The following is a 20,697-nucleotide window of genomic DNA, read 5'->3' on the forward strand; positions in this document are numbered from 1 at the left end:
CTCACCCGTGGTCCCTTCTGCCCCCTGCAGGGCCAGCGGCCCCGCTCCGGCCTGTGCACGGCTGTCCCGGGACGGAGCGGGCTGATCGGGGCTGTACCGGGTCTGTACTCGGCTTTTCCGGGCTGTTCCGGGCTTTACCGGGGCTGTACCGGGGCTGTACCGGGCCGTACCGGGGCTGTACCGGGCTGTGCAGGGATGTACCGGGTTAAGCCAGAGCTGTACAGAGCGTCTCCCCCTGGGGACAGCGGGAGAGCAGTCCTGCGTGGTGGGTGCTGCCCGTCATGGTGTGGAGGGGACCCCGTGGGGGGCTGGAGGAGGCCGTCAGCTGCCTGCCAGCCCAGTGCAGCCCAGTGCCAGCCCAGTACAGCCTGAATCAGCACAGTGTAGCCCAGTTCAACCCAGTGCATCCCAGTGCAGTCTGGTGCTGCCCAGTGCATCCCAGTGTAGCTCTGGTCCAGACCTGACTCCCTTACCAGCCTTCGCAACACCCAGGCCCCACAGAGGATCTCATTCCACCTGCCCTCTTGCCCTGTCCTGTCCCTGAGCCTCTGCCTATTACCCAGCTCCTCTGTCCCGACGTGCAAATGGGAGAGGCTCACAGCCAGCCCCACTGGCTCAGGTGCTGCTGCGAGGGGACACTGGAGCTCTCCCTGCTCCTGCCCATCAGTGGGACACAAGGAGGGGCATGATGTCTCTGTGACAGCCCACCCACACCACTGCTGGCATGCAGCCCTTGGGTGGCCCACAGCTCCCCACTAGCGGACAAACACGGGGGCATTGCACCGAGGGGCTGGCAAAGGCAGCTTGTCAGCAGTGGCGTAGCCTGCAAGAGGGTGTAGCTGAGGGTGCAGGTGCTGCTGGGTGTGTGCACAGGCAGAGGCAGGGGTGGTGGGCACAGCCGTCACCCCACACACTGTCCCCAGCCACCCACCACTGACAAGGCCACCTTATGCTTGGCACTGAGGAGGGAGACACCCCCCTGCAAAGACATTAATGATAGCCCTGCGTGGTCCCCAGACCAAACCTTCCAGTCCTATGGTGCCAATAAAGGATGTTTCCAGCCTGTTTTGGGGTGCAGTGACTTGGTTTGGGACGGGTGACAGAGACCCGGACCCTGCAGGTCCCTGCCCCTGCAAGCAGCAGTGCCTGAAGGAGGACAGAGATGAATGACCACCTCCAGGGCTTTTCTTCCCACACGGCTGGCATCACTCAAACATCTCCGTGGCTTCACCTGGTCCCATCCTGGAGCTCTGTGGTATGGAGGGATGACACCACTGAGCAGCAGGAGCCAGAGCAGGGCAGTGATGAGCTGGGTGCTCCTGCCAAGAGCCACTGGGACTGGGGGACTGGTGACCCTGTGGGTTGCCCAAAGCCATGGTGAGACCCCATCCCAAGAGGACAGGGGGTGATGCTGATGGCATGGGTGTGACGGGACAGTGCCCAGGTGCTGACACAGCTGTCCAGCATGGTTGTGGGGGACAAGGAGGAAGCCGGGCACCCATGCAGCAGAGGATGGTGTCCACAGGGCGATTGGTAGCTCCTGTGAGCTGCTCTTGGGAGGGTAGTGAGGGCAACATGTCCAGAGCCCATTAGGGAGCAGGACTGGGGACAGTCAGGCACCAAGGAGCTGAAGAAGTCCTGTCCTGGCTTCACATTGATGGGGCTGATGCTAGATGGACATGCTGCCCTGTGCTGGCAGCGTGGGCAGAGCCTGTGCTGCCCCAGGGACACAGGCAGCCTCTGGCTCAGCAGGGAAAAGCATCTCCCAGACTGATGCAGGGGTGAGACCTACAGGGGAACCCCAGCCCTGCAGGTTGGTGTTGATGTCAGAGTGTACAGCAATGGAGTGCGAGGGGGAAAGCTGTGCACGCTGGAGTGCATGCTGAGGTTTACTTTGAGGAGCCCAGGCTGTGTCCTGGGAGAGGTTGCCCATCTGCTCTGGGACAGCCAAGACATGCCAGCACTGGTGGCCCACAGCAAATGAGTTAGGGCTGTGCCCAGTACCTGCCCTCTCCTCTGGGGTCTGAGTGCCTTCACATCAAAAGCACTGTCCCTTCACCCTGTGTGCTTGTGCTCCTCCTGAGGCTCCCAAGGCACCAGGGCCACATGCCGTGTGTGCAGAGGGCTCTTCACCCTGGGGGAGCTGTCTTAGCATAATCTGGGATGGGTAAGTTCCAGGGCACCTCATGCTGGTTACAGAATCATGGGGATGTCTGTTGTCTTGCAAGGATGTGAGGAGCTGACATTTCTCTTCCTTTGTCACTGGGGGCCGTGGTTGCAAGGACACCTGGGATGGGGGGAACTTCCCACACTGAGCTGCCGTTTTTTTCTGAGGCTGGACCTTTCCCCACCAAACCTCCAGGCAGAGAGGGGCAGTGACCGTGCTGTGGTGTTGCTGGCCCCGTTTTCCTACTCCCACCCTTGTGCCAGCCGTGTCACAAGCCAGATCTATCCCCCAATTCAGCTAGGAATCAACCCCTAGATGCTAGTTTGGGGCAAATCAGCCCCTGTGCAGCCCGAGGCCCCAGGAGAGGGTGCAGAGGCACTGCCTCATCACCACATTATGTCCCTACCATAGTGTCACTCTTTGTGTTTGGAGTCCCCGGTAAGCACCCCCCTGCCGTGGAAAGCAGCACACGCAGTCCCGCACCTCACTAAAGGGGTCGTGAAACCATCTCCATTCACCTTGGAACTAATGAAGCGTGTCCTTGACATCTCTCTCACAGAGCAGATGCCAGAGCCTCATTGGTAACCACCCCGTGCCTCTTCTGCAGGAGCGGGTGGATGTGTGTGCGTGCCTGTGTGTAAGGGGGTGTACATCCTGCCCCAGGGCAGTGAAGCATGAACAAGGGGCATAGCAGCTACCCCTACACTATCCCTGCTGATTGCCTGCATCCCCTCAGGGGAAAGCTGTCTTTGCTGCCGTGTCCCCTGTACAGGATGGGCTCTTTGGCGCTCAGGCTGCAGCTGGAGCTCAGCAACAGCCATTTCTCTTTTATTAAGTTAACAAATAAATGCCCTGCTGGAGAGCAGGCAAGCTGTATTGATTCAGCACCTCCCCTGGGACCCATCAGTTTGCTGCATTTTAATATATATTAGGCAAGGAAGAGCCCTGCATTGCCCAGTTTGCCTGGGCACTGGGCCCTCTGGAGCAAGATCCCAGCAAAAAGATGGCCTGGGGAGTCAGGGCTGCCCCAGTGCTCGCTCAGCACCCAGACCCCGCCTGGGACACTGAGGTCTGTAAAGCGAACCCCCTGGGCAGACCTGTTTCCGGAGAGGAATAACCTCTCAGATTATTCCAGGCAGCAGCGGACAGTGTGCAGGCAGCGCTGGCACCGGCCTGCAGCACGCGCTGCACTCCCCACGCTCTCCTGGCTGTGGCATCTCTGGCCTGTCCCCAACAGAGCAGTGGGGACGCCTGTGGGCTGGATGAGACCCTCCTGCAGGCCGGGCTCAGTGATGGCTGCCGAGCCTGAGAGCGGTGTTTGGAGGAGATACCTGAAGCGACAGGAATCCCACCACAGTGGCCAACTCTCCTCTCGGTTAGTCCCAGGGCTGCTGCACTGACCTGGACACGCTCTCACGTCTCTGCCCCATCCCCAGTTTCTTACCCAGCTGGGAGAGTGAGCCAAGAAGCTCCCAGGCCTCACTCGGGTGCAAAGCCTGTACCTGTCTGCTGCTCCAGCCCAAGGCAGATCTGCCCAAGCCACTTGTCCTCCTCCCCACAGGACAGGCTTGGCTGCAAGAAGGAGAAATAGGCTCCAGTAGAGACACTGGGTCCAGCTGCTGGGATACCAGGAGGCCCCCAGAGCTTGGGACCCTCCAAATGACTGGTTGAGGCCTGGCCTCAAAATGACTGGCCATGAGCCTCAAGGACAGACTCCCCTCAGCATGGGGACTGGAGGTTGCCACAGGAATTGCTGCCAGCTTTGGTTAAATGTGGTCTTGCATGAGCAGCCTCCTCCCCAGGCTCGGCTAGACAGCACGCAGCCATGGGCACAGGCTGTGCAGGCAGGGTGGCAGAAGAAAGAGGGGTCGGGGGGATCCATGGAGTCACGCAGCAGGAACACTTTAATGACCTGTCCAGCTCTTGCAAGACCCTGCTGGCACAGCATTGTCCTGTCCCGCACCAGCATCCTGGTGACCCAGCCCAAACATCTTCCTGCAGCCAGCCAGAGCCCATTAGGACTCCAGGCAGAGAGGGGGAGCGGTTCCTTATTGCTCTAGTAACCCCCCTACAAGCTGCTGAAGGGACCGTGCCTGCTGGGCTGCATCAGCAGGCGGCTCACAGGCGAGTGGCAGCCATGGTCTTTGGGGAGGGGGCTGCACTGAGCCCCGGGGAGCTGGCTGGTGATGTGGCCGAGGTGTCCTGGGGGGCAGAACCAGTTTTTGTGGCCTGCAGTGTTTCTCTTCCCTTTAGCAGCTCCATGGCTGCTTTCTCCACTTCATCCATCTCCAGCTGGCTGCTGGCCACCATCTCGTCCCTGGTCACTGCTACAAAGGATGGGTCACGAGCCAGAGCAACAAGGCCACCAGAGATCAGAGCCTGCAGCAGAGAATGGGGTTACAGCATCATGAGGACGAGCAGGATACGGCCTGTCTGTTGTCCTGCAAGGACGTGAGGAGCCCAATGTGTGGTCACTTGGTAGAAGTGTCCCTGGCTGCAGGCAGCCAACCCTCACCTTCTCTTCCCGGGTGCCCTCTGCACTGGCACATACCTGCTCCTCATCCTCCTAGCTAAGCTTTGCCCTCCAACCTCCCACCTTGGCATAAGCATGGCACTCCTGCCAGCACCATTCACTCACTGGCAAGCCTGCCTTTCCCTTTGCCAGGCTGTGGCCCTGCCTTACCTCCTGAACGAGGAAGGTGATGGCTGGAGTGGAGGATGTGCTTGTGTCACCACTTTCACCTTGCTGGTAGCCTGAGCTGGACACTGTTCCCATCACAGTGCCATCCTCTCCGGGCAGCTGGGGGAGAGGAGCAAAGAGCTGCAGCCTGGGCTTGGGCAATGCCCACGGAAGATCTCTCCCATGTTAATGGGGGGGCTGCAGGTACTGTCCCCAGCCAGGACACGCACTCCCATCCTGGGTCCAGGGCACCACCTGTAATGGGACTAGCAGGGCCATGTGGGCAGAGAGAGTTGGGAACTAGTCCTTACCTCCTGCCCTGGCACTTGCCAGGTGACGAGCCACTGTGGCCAGCCAAGGGCAGCCAGGGGAGTATGGGAGCAAACCTGACACAGCCCTTTTTTCTGCCCTGGCTCTGGAGGCAGCTGGGGAGCCAGAGACATGCTGCTTTGAGCTGTCCCAGCTTGGATGAGCACCCTGTGCCTGCTGCAACGCTGGGGTGACGGCTTGGCTCCTTCCCTGGGCTGATCAGAAAGGAAAGCTCCAGCAAAGCTGGCTTCATAGCAGGGAGCCCTAGAGACCAGCTCCTCCCCAGCACGGCTGTGACAGCCTTTCCCAGGAGGGGAGGGAGGTTCACCCATGTCCCCCACATGGCTGCCTCTGGACATACATTGTCCCCTTTACCTCCTGGGGCACAAGGTGCAGCTGTGATGCTGGGCGACCCCCAGAGCTGGCCCCTCGCCTCCTGGTCAGCCTCCATTGCAGCCTCTCCATGGGTGAGAGGTAGTTGCGCTCTGGGAGAGGGAAAGGTGAGGGGACATAAGATGGGCACAACAGCAAAGACACCACTGCCACCCAGAGCTGGGAATGGGTTAACTAGACGCAGGGAACCAAAGGGTTTAGGGGCTCAGGACCAACCAAAGTCCCAGCGCCTGCCCACTGCCCTGTGCTGGCTCCTCATTCCCAGTTGGGAAGCAGAAGTCCCTGTTCATGGAAATGAACATGGTCTTGTGGGCCTACTGCCTGGGGGTGGCCAGTCCTTCCCCACGCTCCACGATGGCTCCACGCTCCATCACCCCTGAGGGTGGGAAGGTGGGACTCCTGGAGCTTTCCAGACAGGTCCTGCTATGCTCAGGGCTCTCAGCTAACCTCCAAGTTTTTGGGGTCTGCATCTCCTCCTCCTGCCTGCCAACATCAGCCCCTGTTGTAGGAGGACTTCCCTGGCCCTAGGGCTGGTCCAGATCCCCCAGAAGAGGAATGATGCTGACTTACCCCGCACTGGTTGCCTGGGTGCTGCTGGCACCATCTTTCTCAGCACCTCGTCTTCGTACTCCATCCTGGAAAGGACAGGCAGGTGGGTCAGCCTCAGCAGGGACCACATGCTGAGACCAGCTCCACCCATGGGTGCAGCCCTCCCCACCTTCTCCACCTGGGGAATGCAGCTCGGGGGGGCAGACCAGGAGGGGCACCTGGGACAGATGAACAGGGGCAGATGAACAGGGTGGAGACCTCAAGAAGTAGGATTAAGTACATCCTCTTACATTGGTAACCCTTGTCCCTTGTACCTGTGCTGGTGGCCCCTACCTGGGGCCTGGCACTCAGAGATTGGCAGGGAAGGGGGAAGGGTCATTCCTGAGATCACTTGAGCTCTGCTGTCCACCTTGATCCTCACGACACTGAGATGAAGGTGTGATGGGAAGAACAAGAGGGGAGCGTAGGAAGTCATACATGGTGATGCACAGAGCCACCAGCCCTGGAGCTACCCTGCATGTTCTGGGGACATCTCTGGGAGTGCCAGGCTGGGGTATCTCCGTGCCCCCTCGCCTGGGCCCTGGCTCACACCTCAGGGCTGAATTTCTGCACAAAGCTCCTGTGTCCATGGAGACACTTCCACAGCCAGTGCTTGATTCCTCCCTCAGTCTGCACAGACCTTGCTGCCGCAACTCAGACACTTCTCCAGACTATACCCGTCCACAAAGAGCCCCTTGGCAAGACTGATGTGAAGCCAGCTGTCAGCACAGTCCCACTAGGAGCCACCAGGCATGGCCCAGCTTTGCCCCTCCTCGCCCGCCCACGCAAGGCTCACCAGCCCTTACCCATCCAGCCAGTCATTGCTGTTGGCATTGTTGACGTTGGTGTTGCCTTCGTGGGGGAAGTCATCGAGGAAGACGGGGGAATCGAGATCCTCGCTGCCCACCTCTGTGAACTGCAGGGGCCTCTGGCTGGCCACGTGGGGCTGCAGGGGGCTGCTGGGCTCGAGGAAGCTGTCAACCTGGCCAAACAAGCCACCTGTCCTCTGCAACCAACAGGGAGGTCATCAGATGAGGCCTGGAGATCTGGGCTGCTCTGGGGCCATTCCCATCAGAGGAGACACGTTGGGGAGACTGTGGGAACAGCAATCTCCTCGTCTCTCTGCTCAGGCCTTGCAGACAGCGTGGTTTCAAAAGCCTCACTGCTCAGGTGGGGAAACTGAGGCACTGAGGGGTGATGGTCATGCAGCAGCACTGGGAAGAGAGCCAGCACTGTGCGTGACAAAATCCTCCCACCTCTGTGGGACAGCCTGAGGAGGTGGCACCTCTGGACACAGCAGGAGGTACAATCCTGCAACACCAAAGCTGTCCAGGTGTCTTAAAGACTCCCAGGAGTGGGAAATCAATCTTTTCCTGATCTGGTGATGGTGACACCTGAGCTGTCTTGCCTTAGCCTGGCAGAAGGTGTGAATGCGGCCCTCCAAACCTGTGGGTGTACATTCAGCACACCCCTGCCAGGCAAATGAGCAGGGTCCTTTTACAGAAGGGAAACTGAGGCCCAGGATGACTCAACCAGGATGTCCTGATGGTCAGGAAGAGGAAAAAAGTGCTGATCCATTCTTGTGGTCCACGCTGTCTTTCCTGGTCAGACCCACCACCAACACGTTGCAAAGGGGGCTGGGTGGGACCACCATTACCTGGGGTGCCCTGAGGGCTGCACTCACCCTGTATATCCCTTCCTCCATGGCAGCCTCCACCATTGCTCTCTCCAGCTCCTCCTCAGCAGTCAGGTCCCCAGAAATGGCCCGATGGATTTCAGGAGCAGCTTCTTCTTCAATGCTCCTCAGCCCAGCCTGGTAGGGACAAGAAGGCATAGCTGGATGTGTCCTGGCCTCACCACCCCTCTCACTTTGGGCTTTGGAGAAGGAAACTTGATGAAGCATGCTCACCTGGTAAGCCACTGCCCTGCCAGGTATTCTACCAGGGACAGGCCATGGGTCACGCTGCAACTGGCTGGCTCTGTGCTTGGTGAAACAGCTTCTGGGCTAATGCTATCTGCAAAGGGGTATGCTAAGGGCAGCCTGATGAAGGGTCAAGCCGGTGATGCCCATGGGGTGGCTGTGCCTTTCTCGCTGATCTGGAGCTATCTGATCTGGGGCCTGGCTTTTTTCCTTACCTTGCACCTTTGGGGTCTGATCTTTCATCTCTACAAGTGATTTCCTCAGGAGAGGCTGTGGACATCGCAGCTGCTCTGGCCACATACATAAATTCCCTCCCATCCCACCCTGACAGCATCCTTCAGGGCTGCTGTGCAGGCTTCTCTGACTGCAGCAGTCCTGCTCAAGACCAGGCACATCAGCCCCTCTCCACCCGATGCACTAGGCAATGAGAGATGATACAGAGAGCACCAGGCACACAACTATCCACAACACTGCTAAGGGGAGAAGGCAGAAGGCCTTGGGAATGGAGAAGAGTAGGTGGATAAGGGCCTGGATGAGCAACATTCAGCCCAGACATTGGTCTGTGGTGGGGGGTTCCAGGTCTTAAAACTGCTTGGTAAGGCATCAGACCCTGCTGAGCCCTCTCTGCGGCTGAAGTCAGTGGGTCAGAGAGTTAAAGATTTCCTTTGCTTCCAGAGACACCTGCACCCTGGAGACTAAGGTCACTCTCAGTGGTGGAGTGCTCAGGGCCAGTTCAGGGCTGGTTCACTTGGGGCCACCTCATTTCCAGAGCCTGAGGCACAGATGTCCCTATGTGTCATTGCAGCTCTGTCTGTCTAAGTCACCCTGGACTTTCCTGAGCTGGGGGAAGCCTCTTCCCTGATCTGCAGGGCTCCCCACCACAACTTGCCTGTCCTCAAGGAAGGGTCACCCCTCCAGCACCGCTCACATGCTACCAACCTGGATCTCCACAGGGTTCTTCTTGGGCCGGTACCCATAATACTCCTCCTGACGCTTCATGAACTTCCTGAAATGCTCTTGTATGAGGAAAGTAGCATAGAATTTGCCCACTGTCACCTCATCATCTGCAGGAGAGGATGCAAACGTGATGATACCAACCTGATGATACTGCCTATCACAAGGCCCCAAGCTGTGGGAGCAGCTGAGACCCCAAGCAAGTGTCTCCCTGTCCCTCTGGGAAGTACCACTAGGTGACATACCTCCAATAGGTGGGATGACCTGGTCCAAAAGCTTCATACTCGTTCGCTTCCAGATTTTTTTGATAATGGCTCTGAGCTCCTCATTGGCCTGCTCAAAGTTACCTGTGAGAAAAGTGAGCAGGACAGAATGGTTCATTCCCAGGGGAACATGAACATGAGTTAAGACAAAGCATGTGAAAACCTGGCAGACTCCTCCAGGGTGTAACAGCTCCTCTCCAGCCTCCCCACCCAACAAAAATGAACTTGGTAAGAACAAGGGTTTGATTTTAGCAAAAAGACTTTAACTATAGAGTGAGTCAGATGTAGCAAACAGGTGGAGCATTAGTGCCACCATCTCTGTTCTGGTGATCAACAGATTTCAGCCCCCCCTTTGGTGCTTTCACAGGCTTTACCATGCACGCTCCAAGATCTCCTGCGCTCCTCCCAGAGCTGCCCGCGCTTTGCTTGAGGCCACGTGCGCCACCCTAGCCGGAAGGAAGGCACCCGTGCCATGCTGCTGGAAGATGCCAGCGCCAGTGGCCCACCACTGCCCAGCCTCACCTCCTGCCAGAGCTGGCTGCCCTAGCCAGGCCATAGAGATGCTCGTGTGATACTGGCTAACCCACAGGCATGGAAACAAGCTGGTAGAGCTGCCCGCGCTTTGCTTGAGGCCACGTGCGCCACCCTAGCCGGAAGGAAGGCACCCGTGCCATGCTGCTGGAAGATGCCAGCGCCAGTGGCCCACCACTGCCCAGCCTCACCTCCTGCCAGAGCTGGCTGCCCTAGCCAGGCCATAGAGATGCTCGTGTGATACTGGCTAACCCACAGGCATGGAAACAAGCTGGTGTGGCATCTTCCCAAAGCAGGGCTCTGCAAACCATGCTGCTGGCAAGGAAGGGGGTAAAAGCAACTCCTCCCAAGCACAGCTAAATTCAAAGAGGATCTATCCCCTTCCATTCCTGTCTGAGATTATGCAAAATGGAGCAATGCAAAACTGGAGCAGGTGGTGCTATGCTGGGGGCAGGGGGAGATCAGACTACACTCAACAGTGCAGGAAGGGAGGCCAGTGGCTGTGCACTGTGGCAGGGACGGGAACTGCATCAGATTCGCTCCTGAGCTGTTCAGGGTGAAGTTACACAGCTGGGGTGGCATCGTTTCACTATTCAGGGCTGCAACACCTGTGCCTGCAGCCAATAATGTCCTCCAGGCTTGGCCTGAGCAGTCCCATGCATGTGCCCACAGTCTCTGGTCATAACATAATGACATAATTAATAGCATAAACCCAAGGGTTGCACCAGAGGGTCTAGCCCCATAGGCAAGTGCCGTGAGGTACCCGGACAGAGTGGGAGAACAGTGCGTAACCAGCACCCTTCAGCATAAGGAGACAGTTCCCCCATCAGGCTGTAAAGGCAGACAGGAGCATCACTTACCTTCTGTCTTGATCTTGAGGGCTGTCCTCACCAGTGCAAAAAGGGTTGCATTGAAGGTGACGGTGCCATCGCTGTTCAGGGGCATGTTCATGCACACTAGACGCTGCACAGCGAACCAACAACTGTGACCCCAGGTGGCAGAGCAGGCTGGCAGCTCCCCGCAAACACGCAACCTGTCCTGGCCCAGGGGCAGCCATGCTGGCCTGGGAGAGGCTCTGCTCGGGGCACTGAGCTGCCAGCCAAGGAGTCCTCCCAGCTCTACTCACTCTGCCCAGGCCCGTGGGGCTCTGCACCACTGCTTGGCAGCACATGGGACAGGGGCAGTGACATCACTCGTCCTAATCAACCAACTAAACCAGATCAAGCTGTGGGGAGAGCCAGGACAGATCTGTGGAAATAATCAAATCTATGGGGCAGTGGTGCTATGAGAGAAAATCATAGAATCATTGTCCTGGTTCCGGCAGGGATGGGGTTAATCTCCCCAGGAGCCGGCAGGGGGCAGGTATTCCATACCACGTGACCCATGCCCAGGCTATAAGAGGAGCTAGCCGGGGCGAGGAGAGCAGTCGCCACTTGGGGGTGGGCTGCGATGGTGTGGGTCTGGTTGGTGCGCTTCGCGGTGGTACTGTAATCGCGTTTTTGTCTTTTCCTTTTGCTGTTCTGTTAAATTGCACTCTTTTAACCCACGAGTTTGGCCCTGTCATTTTCTTTTTCCACAACTGTGGGAGTTGTGCGAGCGGCTGCGTGGTTCTTTGTTGCTGGCTGAGGCCAAACCACGACAATCATTTAGGTTGGAAAAGACCTTTAAGATCATTGAGTCCAACCATAAACCTAACACTGCCAAGTCCACCACTAAACCATGTCCCTAAGTGCCACATCTACATGTCTTTTAAATACCTCCAGGGATGGTGACTCAACTGCTTCCCTGGGCAGCCTGTTTCAATGTTTGACAACCTTTTCGGTGAAGAAATTTTTCCTAATATCCAATCTAAACCTTCCCTGGTGCAACTTGAGGCCATTTCCTCTCGTCCTATCACTTGCTAGTTGGGAAAAGAGATCAATACCCGCCTACAACCTCCTTTCAGGTAGGTGTGAAGAGCAATAAGGTCTCCCCTCAGGCTCCTTTTCTCCAGGCTAAACAACCAGGCAGCAAGAGACACAACATTGCACTCAAGGAGATGGGAGTCACTCTGTCTTGCTCTCCACCCTCCACAAAGTGCCCCAAGCTGCTGTGAGGGATCTGGCGATCAAACCTGCTAATGAGTTTGCCCAAGACCCATGGGGATTTACACACTGAGTGCCTGAGTCCCTGCCCTATGTGGTTTACACATGAGCCTCACACAGGCCCTGGATTTGTGCAGAATGAGCTAAGCCAGGAAAAGTGTACTTATGCCTACAGAGCCAGTGTTTCCAGCTCCCTCAGTGCTATCAGCCCTCAGTAACAATTCTATAGCCCAGTTGACGTGGCCAGGTACTCAGGCCCAGCATTGCCCTCCTGCACCAGATACAGATGTGGGGTACCCCAGTGTGGCTTTGGAGTCCCTCTGCACCAGCCCACCTGTGCCACCCCCCTTGGTGTCGGGGCGAGCATAGGCAAGTCCTTATCTTCAGGAGCCTGAAACACATCAACCCCATGCAGGTTAAGACCATCTCCCCCTGCCTCCAGAATACTCCCCTCCATTAAACATAACAGGTCAGAACATGCATATAAACCATGACACTGGGAAGCTGACTGGAATGTCACCCATAGCCTCCCTGGGGAGAATGCAGAGACAGCTTGGGGAAGGTGCCCCTGTGCTCACACACCCTTCCACCCTCTTGGCTCTTACCTTACAAGCTACACGGTGCGGGCAGAACTTCCCGAAACCCAGGGGAGGCTGGATGCGTCTCAGCAGAGTCACTACATCCAAGTGTTTGATTCTGCCCCTGCAGAGACAACAAGCTGCATCAGCAGTGTGGTTGGCAGACATTGGAGACAATGGTTCAGGCAGAGGCTGGGTGGGTTCATCCTTGTGGCATGACCCGTGCTCCTGTGGTGGGCAAATCCCTACACTTCCCTATTGTGTCTCTCAGGGAAAGCAGCTGTTCCCCATGGCACCAGACAGCAGATGAAAGTGCGCAGTGGCATGGGAAGAGTTGGCAGCATCACCAGGGTTGGATGAAGAGAGGACTGGAAGTCTCATGTCCCCAAACATCCTGATGGCTTGTATCAGCCCTGAAATACACTGGCAAGTCCCCATCCACCTCTGAGATGCTGGGATCTAACTCTTTGACAGCGCCACAGCTCACACTGCCATATGTGTCTTAGGGTAGCCCATTCCATGGACCATCCCCTCTGTGCCACTCACCCCCTGTCACTCACTTGGCCTCAGGGTCGTACTCAGCCCAGATCCGTTTGAACTCATCCAGGTGATGGGGCCCAAGGATGGACCAGTCACGTGTGAGGTAGTCAAAGTTGTCCATGATGACGGCCACAAAGAGGTTGATGATCTGAAAGCAGAGCAGCAGGTGTGAAGGATGCAAGTTAGGGTAGGGCCAAGCACTCAGCAGTTCCCTGGGCAGAGGGACAGCGAAGCATTGAGCCCTGGCCAAGGCCATGGGAAAATACAGGCAGGTGTGTTTGGGGGGAGAAGGGGGCTGGGCTCCCCTGGAGATGCTGTGTGTCACCCCATGCAGGGATGGGCCTCCCACCCAAGGAGATCATGTAAAAGGCTGCAGCAGACACAGGGCATCTCTTCCCTCTCCACCCTTGCAACAGCCAACACAGACACAACTGCATATGCGGGCTGTGAGAAGGAACTAGTGGTGGATCCTGGGCCACTCAGGAGTGCAGTGCCAAGTTTACAGCATGGCTGGGTAGATGGGCTGGGGGATCATGCCCCTAGGAAGAGGGTGCTGTGGGCTCAGCCCCACAACGTGCAAGGCTAACTCAACACCAGGGGCTGCCTAGAGCCAGGACGGAGGTGCCAAAGGGAGCTCTGTGGGAGTCAGCATACCAGGAAGGCACAGAGCATGTAGAAGCTGATGAAATAGAAGTAGGCGAAGCCTGTGCCGCACGTGTACTCCTCGCCCTCAGCAAAGTCCGACTCAGGGTCACACAGCTTGCCATAGCTGCAGTCCAGCAGGATCTCCTGCCAGGCCTCGCCGGTTGCACACCTGGGGAGAAGGGATGCCCACTGGTCCCTGTCTGTCCTGTACATGAGCTGGACACACAGGGAGTGCTGTGGCCAGCCCAGCGCACAGGGGAATGGGGAGGCACTGGGAAAGGAGCGGTCAGGATCCCAGGCTTGCTGTGCTGCTGTGGGGACTCTGCTATTAAAAGCTCCAAGATGAAGTGTTTGGAGTCAAGCAAAGCCTTGGGCTGAGCTCTTGCTTCCCCTTGAGCTTCTTCACAATTCACAAATTAAAATCCAGTCTGGGAGGAAACATTTGGAATAGAAATCCCCAAGTGCCCCTCTCTCCTGCAGCTCAGCCACACCAGGCAAACCAAAAGCCACTCCTGAAGTGCTTCCACTGCTGCAAGAGATTTTTCTGTAGGGCAAAAAAGAAATCAACTACAGAAATGCTGGTCTCCCTTAGTCCAAGCTGGTGCCTCCCCTACCGACTCTGAGCCCAGCTCCCTTCTGGAGCTGCTTGCTTGCCAAGACAAGACTGACCTGAAGAGCAGCAGCACAGCTTGTGGAAAGGTTTGGAAGTTGTTATTACGGTTGATCTGTGTTCCGTCCACCATGGCGATCTTCCCAAACATCTGTAAATCACATTGTCAGGTCCCCAGCACGCTTTCTCAGGCACTGACCACCCTCCAGAGCACCCCTGCCCCTGAGTTCCTCTTTCTCTTGTTTACTTGGCTTTGGGTGTCCCCAGAAGAGACTGAGATTGGGCTGTAGGTGCTCTGGGGCTCACGAGCTCCTTGGACATTCCTGCCTGTGCTGAAAATGCCCCTGTCTATGCTGCACTTCATCTGGGCCAAGGAGACAAGGTCTTAAGAACCAGGCACAAGTACTAGTGACTGTGTGTTTAGGTTGTGCTGTTGCCTCCAAAAGAGCTATTTGCTGCATATTTCAGTTGCCCTAGCTGCATCCTTGGGATGCAGTTAGGGTTAGGGTTAGGAGGAGACTGCTAGGGCTGTAAGCATCCTTGCCCAGGGTAAAATGGTCCCATCATATGCAAAGTCCCAGGGAGTGCCTCGCAGAGGACCTAGTTTCTCTCCATCCCATCTCCCCAAATCCCACCCCGTGCCTCTCACCTGCATCCCGATTACAGCATAGATGAAAAAAAGCATCACAATCAGCAGCGCTACATAGGGCAGAGCCTGTGACAAAAGGACCATGGCTTATGTGAGACACCAGCCCAGAATCAATGTAACCCAGGGACAGGAGGCTGGGCCTGGAGCTACTGCATGAGGCCAGCATCCAGGCCTCCATGTGGGGAGGGGACAGCTTACTTTCTGCCTGTTCCTCTAACCACCCTCCCACTAGCCCCACTCTCCAGTTCTCATGCATGGGGGGCTTATGCCAACCCTCAAGGGAGCACTGGGTCTCTGCAGCTGGGACAAAGGCTGAGCACAACCCAGGGATGCCCAGGGATGAGGGAGCTGCCCAGGCTCGGGGACTGTGTGCTGAGATGGTGGAGCCACCCACTTGGTGCAAGCTTTGCTGGGACCAGGGCTGATAGGCTGGGGTAGGCCCTGCCTGCTTGCTCAGCCCAGCTCTGACACATGGTGGTGTCAGCCAGGGAGACCCCCCACATCTTCCCACCCATACGGGCAATGTTCTCTTCACAGCAGAAGCCCCTGGTCCAGTCTGACGCCAGCAGGCTGCCAGCACTGTCTCCTCTGCCTGGTGAGGACAGACTGCTCACCCAGCTAGCCTGAGGATCAGAGCTTGTTGCCAGCCCAGGGCATGTGCTTGTCTGGGAGGGGCGCACTGTTCCTCACATACCTGGAAGGACTTGATGAAGGTCCACAGGAGGGTCCTGACACCTTCCCCCCGGCTCAGCAGCTTCACCAGCCGCATCACCCGGAACAGTCGGAAGAAAGTGATGGAGACACGGGAATTGTCATCAGAGTCCTGCAGGAAGAGCACAACACTTGGAGGTCAGTGGGTGCTGATGCCTCCAGGCAGACAAGGGGGTGTCCAGGTCCTGGGGGTGAAGGGTAATGAGATTTCCCTTCCGAGACACCAGTCATGGTCCCCACAGCCCTTGCCTGCATGGAGGACCAGACTGCAAAAGGGATGTGCTAGCAGTTTCCCACCAGCCTTCCCAATGAGTTCATCTCCCCAGCCCCATTGTGTCACATCTCTGCCCTCCAGGCTGCTCGGGATGCCTGGTTATGGGTATGAGGGCAATCCCATTAGCTAGGGGGATGGGACACTGCAGGGAGAAAGGCATGCTGTAACGCAGGCTGGGAGAGCTGTGCTGTTCGCTGCATGCCAGACAGGGCCACCCACGGACGGGCTCAGGTCCCTCCAGGCTCTTGCCCAGCACATACCATATGGGATGCTCCCACCTCAGGGCCTATTTGTAAGGTGGCCTGTAGGCCAGGCACCAGGCACAGGAAGGGTTAACGATGGCTGTTTAAGCACAGAAAGATACGCTTGAGAATGTCCTAGCAGGGCTTTCATGGACCAAAGGAGTCACTCAGGCAGGGTGGCTCTCACGGGGGGTGCTGCCCAGTGTCACTCCTACCTGCAGTGATGCCTACTCTCTTGGAGTGGCTCCTGGCCACTCCTTGGAGGGGAAAACAGCCATGTCCCAGGGCTGGGGACTCCTGGGTTCAGCGCAGAATGGGCAGGCAGGAGGGGAGCCAACAGGCACAGCTCCTGGGTTCAAAGGGCCAGGTTTTTCTAGGAGCACTTGGGACACTGGCAGTTGGAGATGCTGGGAGCCTGGTCACCCAATTCCTTGGTTGCTCCAGCATGGCACAGCCTCAGCCCCAGCAACTGCCACCAGGAAACATAAGCAGACTCTCCTGGCCTCCGCTAGGTGCCGATCCATCCTGACTCCATTGCCACTTGAGACGCTTTTCCCACTGCCCCCTTGGCCTCCCAGACCTTTACTGCTGCCACAGGATCCCCCTCACTCCCATCATCCAGCCCACCCACCCCCAGCTATTTCAGGACAACAAAGCCTAGCTGTAAACATCACTCCCCAGCAGCTCCATCTTCCCCAGTCTGGCATTTCTGAGTTCCCAGGGCTGCACTGGAAAACACCATCTCCTCTCCCCACTCCTCTTTCTTTTGCCTTTCGCTCTTCTAGTTCCTAGCACCTGCCCAGTGAGCACAGTGGTCAGGAACATTTCATTAGCTCCCATGCACCACGTCCCCACCAGTGCCCAGCAAAGGCCAGCTTGCCCTCTGCAGTTCCCAGCACCAGGTCCCTGGGACCCCTGGGAAGAGGTTCCAGTGCGTGGGAGCCTGCAGCCAGCCTCTCTCCATTTTCAGAGCTCCTACGGGAGCTTCTATGGGTCAACCCAGGGCACCTGTACCCCACTGCACTCCCATGGTGCTCTCAGCTACCAGCCCAGGACTGGGCCCACTCAGCCCCCCTGAACATCAGGCCAGCAGCCATGGGACACAGCCAGATCCCTAGGAAAGGCATGGCGCAAGAGTCACCCTTCTAGCCAGTTCTCCAGCTAAGCGTCAGAGGCTCCATTTGCACATGCAAATTGCTTCAGGCCTTACACAGACAGGGTGATGCTCACAAGAACCAAGGCCAACTGTCCTGCCCTCAACATCCAGGGACACCTTTGTTAGATGCCCTGCTCAGGTCAGGTATCGCAGTGCTGGGAGGTGGGATGGTGGAGGGCAGGGCTGGGCCAGCAGACTGACCCGGGAGGGCTGGGGATCGGCCAGCACATCTCAGGGTGGGAAGCAGTGTCTGTGTGTGGTGTGCCTCACCTCCCAAGTACCTCTCAGCAAGGGGAGAGCTAGACCCTGGAGAGAGCAGCTGGGTCTGGTGTGTCTTCATGACATGCAGGACACATGCAAACACTGGCCACAGGCAGGCTGGCATGGCCATGGGCAGCGAAGGGGAGAGGGGCACACTGCAAGCACATGCAGCTGATATTTACAATGCCATCACAGCCTCCGCCAAGGCAGTACAATCCGCCACTGGATGCAAGAACAGTCTGTCAAGAAAACAAGAGAGTCAGCAGAAGTGAGGCAAGAATGAGAGGGAGGGAAGGATGGGTGGTTGCAGACGCAAAAGAAGACACAGACACGGAAGAAAGATTAAGACGGAAATTGGGGACAAAAGGAGGAGTACAGGGGAAGGGGAGGCAGAGACCCACTGTCACTCGGGCTCACGGGCAAGGCAACATGACTTTTAGGGGGCAGAGGCAGCAGATGGATAGCCAGGGAAACACACTTACCGACTTCTGTGCCCCATTGCATCTCACCTGCTGTGACACGTCTGGGGCAGGGTATGGGCCAGGAAATTGGCCAAACCTGTGTAATTTTGCTGCCTCCCATGGACACCCCCAGGTCAGGCCCAGGGCTGTGGCAGGTGGGATCTGGAGGTAAGCTGACCAACTCAAGCCGACCCATGTCTCCTCTGCAGCAAGCTGGGCTGCTCTCAGCACAGCTGCTTGGACACCAAGACGAAAGTGATGCAGGTTTGCTGGGAGCGAGCATCGAGACTGTTAGTCCCAATGCGTCAGTAGGAGGCAAACCACTGCCTGGCACCATTCACACCCTAACCAAGAGGCAGGAACTGCTGGTCTGCATGCACATCAGCACACGCAGGGCACACACGTTCACACGCAGAGGAGTGCTCACTCACACACACACACACACACACACACACACACGTACACACATGCACACACAAACCCTTAAGACTCCTTGAAGCTAGCTGGAGACACACTCCCCAGCAGAAAGCCCAGGATGCTCTGGGGCAGGAGGACTCGTTCCCAGCGCAGACACCAACACCTGACCCTTGGTGAGGTGGCCCAGCCCCAGCACCCTCTGCACAGAGCAGGCTTGTTCCCGGGGACCCAGCAAGCCGTTGCAGGAGGCTTTGGGCAGGCTGGGAGGCTTGGCCCTTGCAAAGGGGCTGAGCTTCCAGGGCAGGCAGTGGCAGGAGTGACATAGCAGCACGGGCACTGCCAGCCCCCTACACTTCAGAGCTTGGGGTAGCACTGCCAGAGGGGCCCCCATCCCTACTTCCCTCTTGCCCCAGATCCCTCAATACCCTCTGTGATCTGGGGGAACTCAATGACTGAATAGCTGCGAGGGTCTGGCTAGCAGAGGGCTCCTGATAGCACAACCCTCCCCACCGCCTCACCCTGACAGCCACACACAGAGACATGAGGAAGGAGAAAAGAGCCAGAATAGAAAGAGAGAGGAGGAGAGGACAGACTTTGCAAACCAGAGTCGCGTGTGTGGGTGCCACCAGGAATGGCTCGGCTGCTGCAAGCTCTCACCCACCACTCCCGCACCATGATGCAGGCTTGTTTCATGAAAGCCACCCTCCTGAAAACACTGCAGCCCCCAAGGTCTGCCTGCACTGGCAAGGTGATCTATGGTGGGTGAAGTGGTTGCAAACAACTCGTGGGGATCAGAGACACCTTGTGCTGACCTCTCAGCAGGGAGGAGACTTACTGGAAGGGGAGGTGAGGTTGCCCCTCCACCTCCTAATCCCCCTGCACATCACCTGGGAAAAGATTGGTGATGCTCGGAGATATGTGGGCTGGATGGAGAAGAAAGCACATAGAAGAAGGATGGGGCAGCTATGAGGGGCTCTGCTCTCAGGAGGGGACACAGATGGTCACAGGAGCATGAGACTGGCAAGAACAGGACTGCCTGTGCCGGAGGTCCCTGAAGAGCCTGGAGGCCTGGGAGGTGAAACCGATGCTCTTAGTGCCCCGGCACCCAGACCTGGGGAAGAGGACCAGGGAAGCTCAGGCCATATAGGACTATTCTTGAAATCCTGCCTGGCCTTCTGCACAGCCCTGCCACTGCCAACAGTGTTGTGGCACACAGAGCACAGCACCTCAGTCAGTCCCTGCCAGCCCAACCAGGGCGCTGGACTCCTCTGGGTGCCTGTGACCTGTGTCCCCGGGCAGCCCCACAGACCCATGGCCGAGCACAGCAGTACCTTAGCATCTGTGCCAACTGACCTGGTCTCTCACTCCACAGGGACTGCAAATCTATGCCCAGTGCAGGGCCTTGAGCACCCTTCGAACTACATTCCTGAGTGACAACAGGATGGGGAAAGAGGTAGCACACTAGGAAGTGATACCCTGCCAGCAATGGGAAACCAGGTCACAGGTGCAGAGAGCTGGAGGGACAAGGATGGGGTCCTGGAAGGCATGGTGATGGATGAAAGCTGCTGGAACTGGCATGAAACCTGGGAGCTCATCAAGGCTGAGAAGCCCAGAGGCTAGAGGACAGCAGTATCGACCTGCAGGGCTGTGCAGGGAGAAGCATGTTGCTGTCACAGGGGAGGAAGGTGCATGGTTTTGCTCATCCCAGCTCTGTGAGGGCTGGACCACCCTCCAGACAAGAAAGTGACCACCACCAAGGCTCCCTAAACACCTTCGCCTCTCCAGCACAGAGAACAGCTGAAGGGTGGCAGTGGCAGCAGATCTGCCAGATACCACCCTGTAGTGCCGGAGCTGGCAAGCCCTGCTCCCAAGAGGAGATGGCATGCAAAGTCACTAGACAGGGTTAATCTATAATCTACCTGATCCTACAGCTGCTTCTAGAGTTACCATCAGATCTGCTAAATGCAGCACACAATCTCCTAGTGCAGAGGAGCATTTTCAGTGCTAGACATGGGGTGTGGATGTCCCAGTGCTATGAAAGGCAGTGGCATGCTGGTTTCCTAGCACTGCTCTGAAAATGCTCCCAGCAGAGCGCTTACCATATAGCCACTGCCTGCAGCCACCCAGCCACACAGTTTATATGGTGTAGAGCTTCTGAAATGGTGTATAGAGTATGCATATGCACACATATACAGTCAGTATGTGTATATGTATGGATCGCTGTATAAAGGGACACAAGCAAAGCAAATGCCTTTAAATTTGA

General features: G+C 57.1%; 1 protein-coding gene across 1 annotated transcript in view; it reads right to left on the reverse strand.

Moving 5' to 3' along the window:
- Nucleotides 1-4,285: 4,285 nt before the first annotated feature.
- CACNA1S (calcium channel, voltage-dependent, L type, alpha 1S subunit) overlaps nucleotides 4,286-20,697 on the reverse strand; it is a 47,044-nt gene continuing 30,632 nt past the window's right edge. The window contains 16 exon segments of the mRNA XM_009881328.1: nucleotides 4,286-4,546; nucleotides 4,851-4,967; nucleotides 5,532-5,641; nucleotides 6,120-6,184; nucleotides 6,944-7,143; nucleotides 7,822-7,950; nucleotides 8,998-9,122; nucleotides 9,258-9,359; nucleotides 10,667-10,769; nucleotides 12,496-12,592; nucleotides 13,029-13,156; nucleotides 13,663-13,822; nucleotides 14,323-14,414; nucleotides 14,913-14,978; nucleotides 15,607-15,735; nucleotides 17,739-17,795. Of these exon segments, the coding sequence (XP_009879630.1) occupies nucleotides 4,286-4,546; nucleotides 4,851-4,967; nucleotides 5,532-5,641; nucleotides 6,120-6,184; nucleotides 6,944-7,143; nucleotides 7,822-7,950; nucleotides 8,998-9,122; nucleotides 9,258-9,359; nucleotides 10,667-10,769; nucleotides 12,496-12,592; nucleotides 13,029-13,156; nucleotides 13,663-13,822; nucleotides 14,323-14,414; nucleotides 14,913-14,978; nucleotides 15,607-15,735; nucleotides 17,739-17,795 (1,941 nt within the window).

This window comes from Charadrius vociferus, unplaced genomic scaffold, assembly GCF_000708025.1.
Source record: "Charadrius vociferus isolate BGI_N301 unplaced genomic scaffold, ASM70802v2 scaffold333, whole genome shotgun sequence".
NCBI classification, from domain to species: domain Eukaryota; kingdom Metazoa; phylum Chordata; class Aves; order Charadriiformes; family Charadriidae; genus Charadrius; species Charadrius vociferus.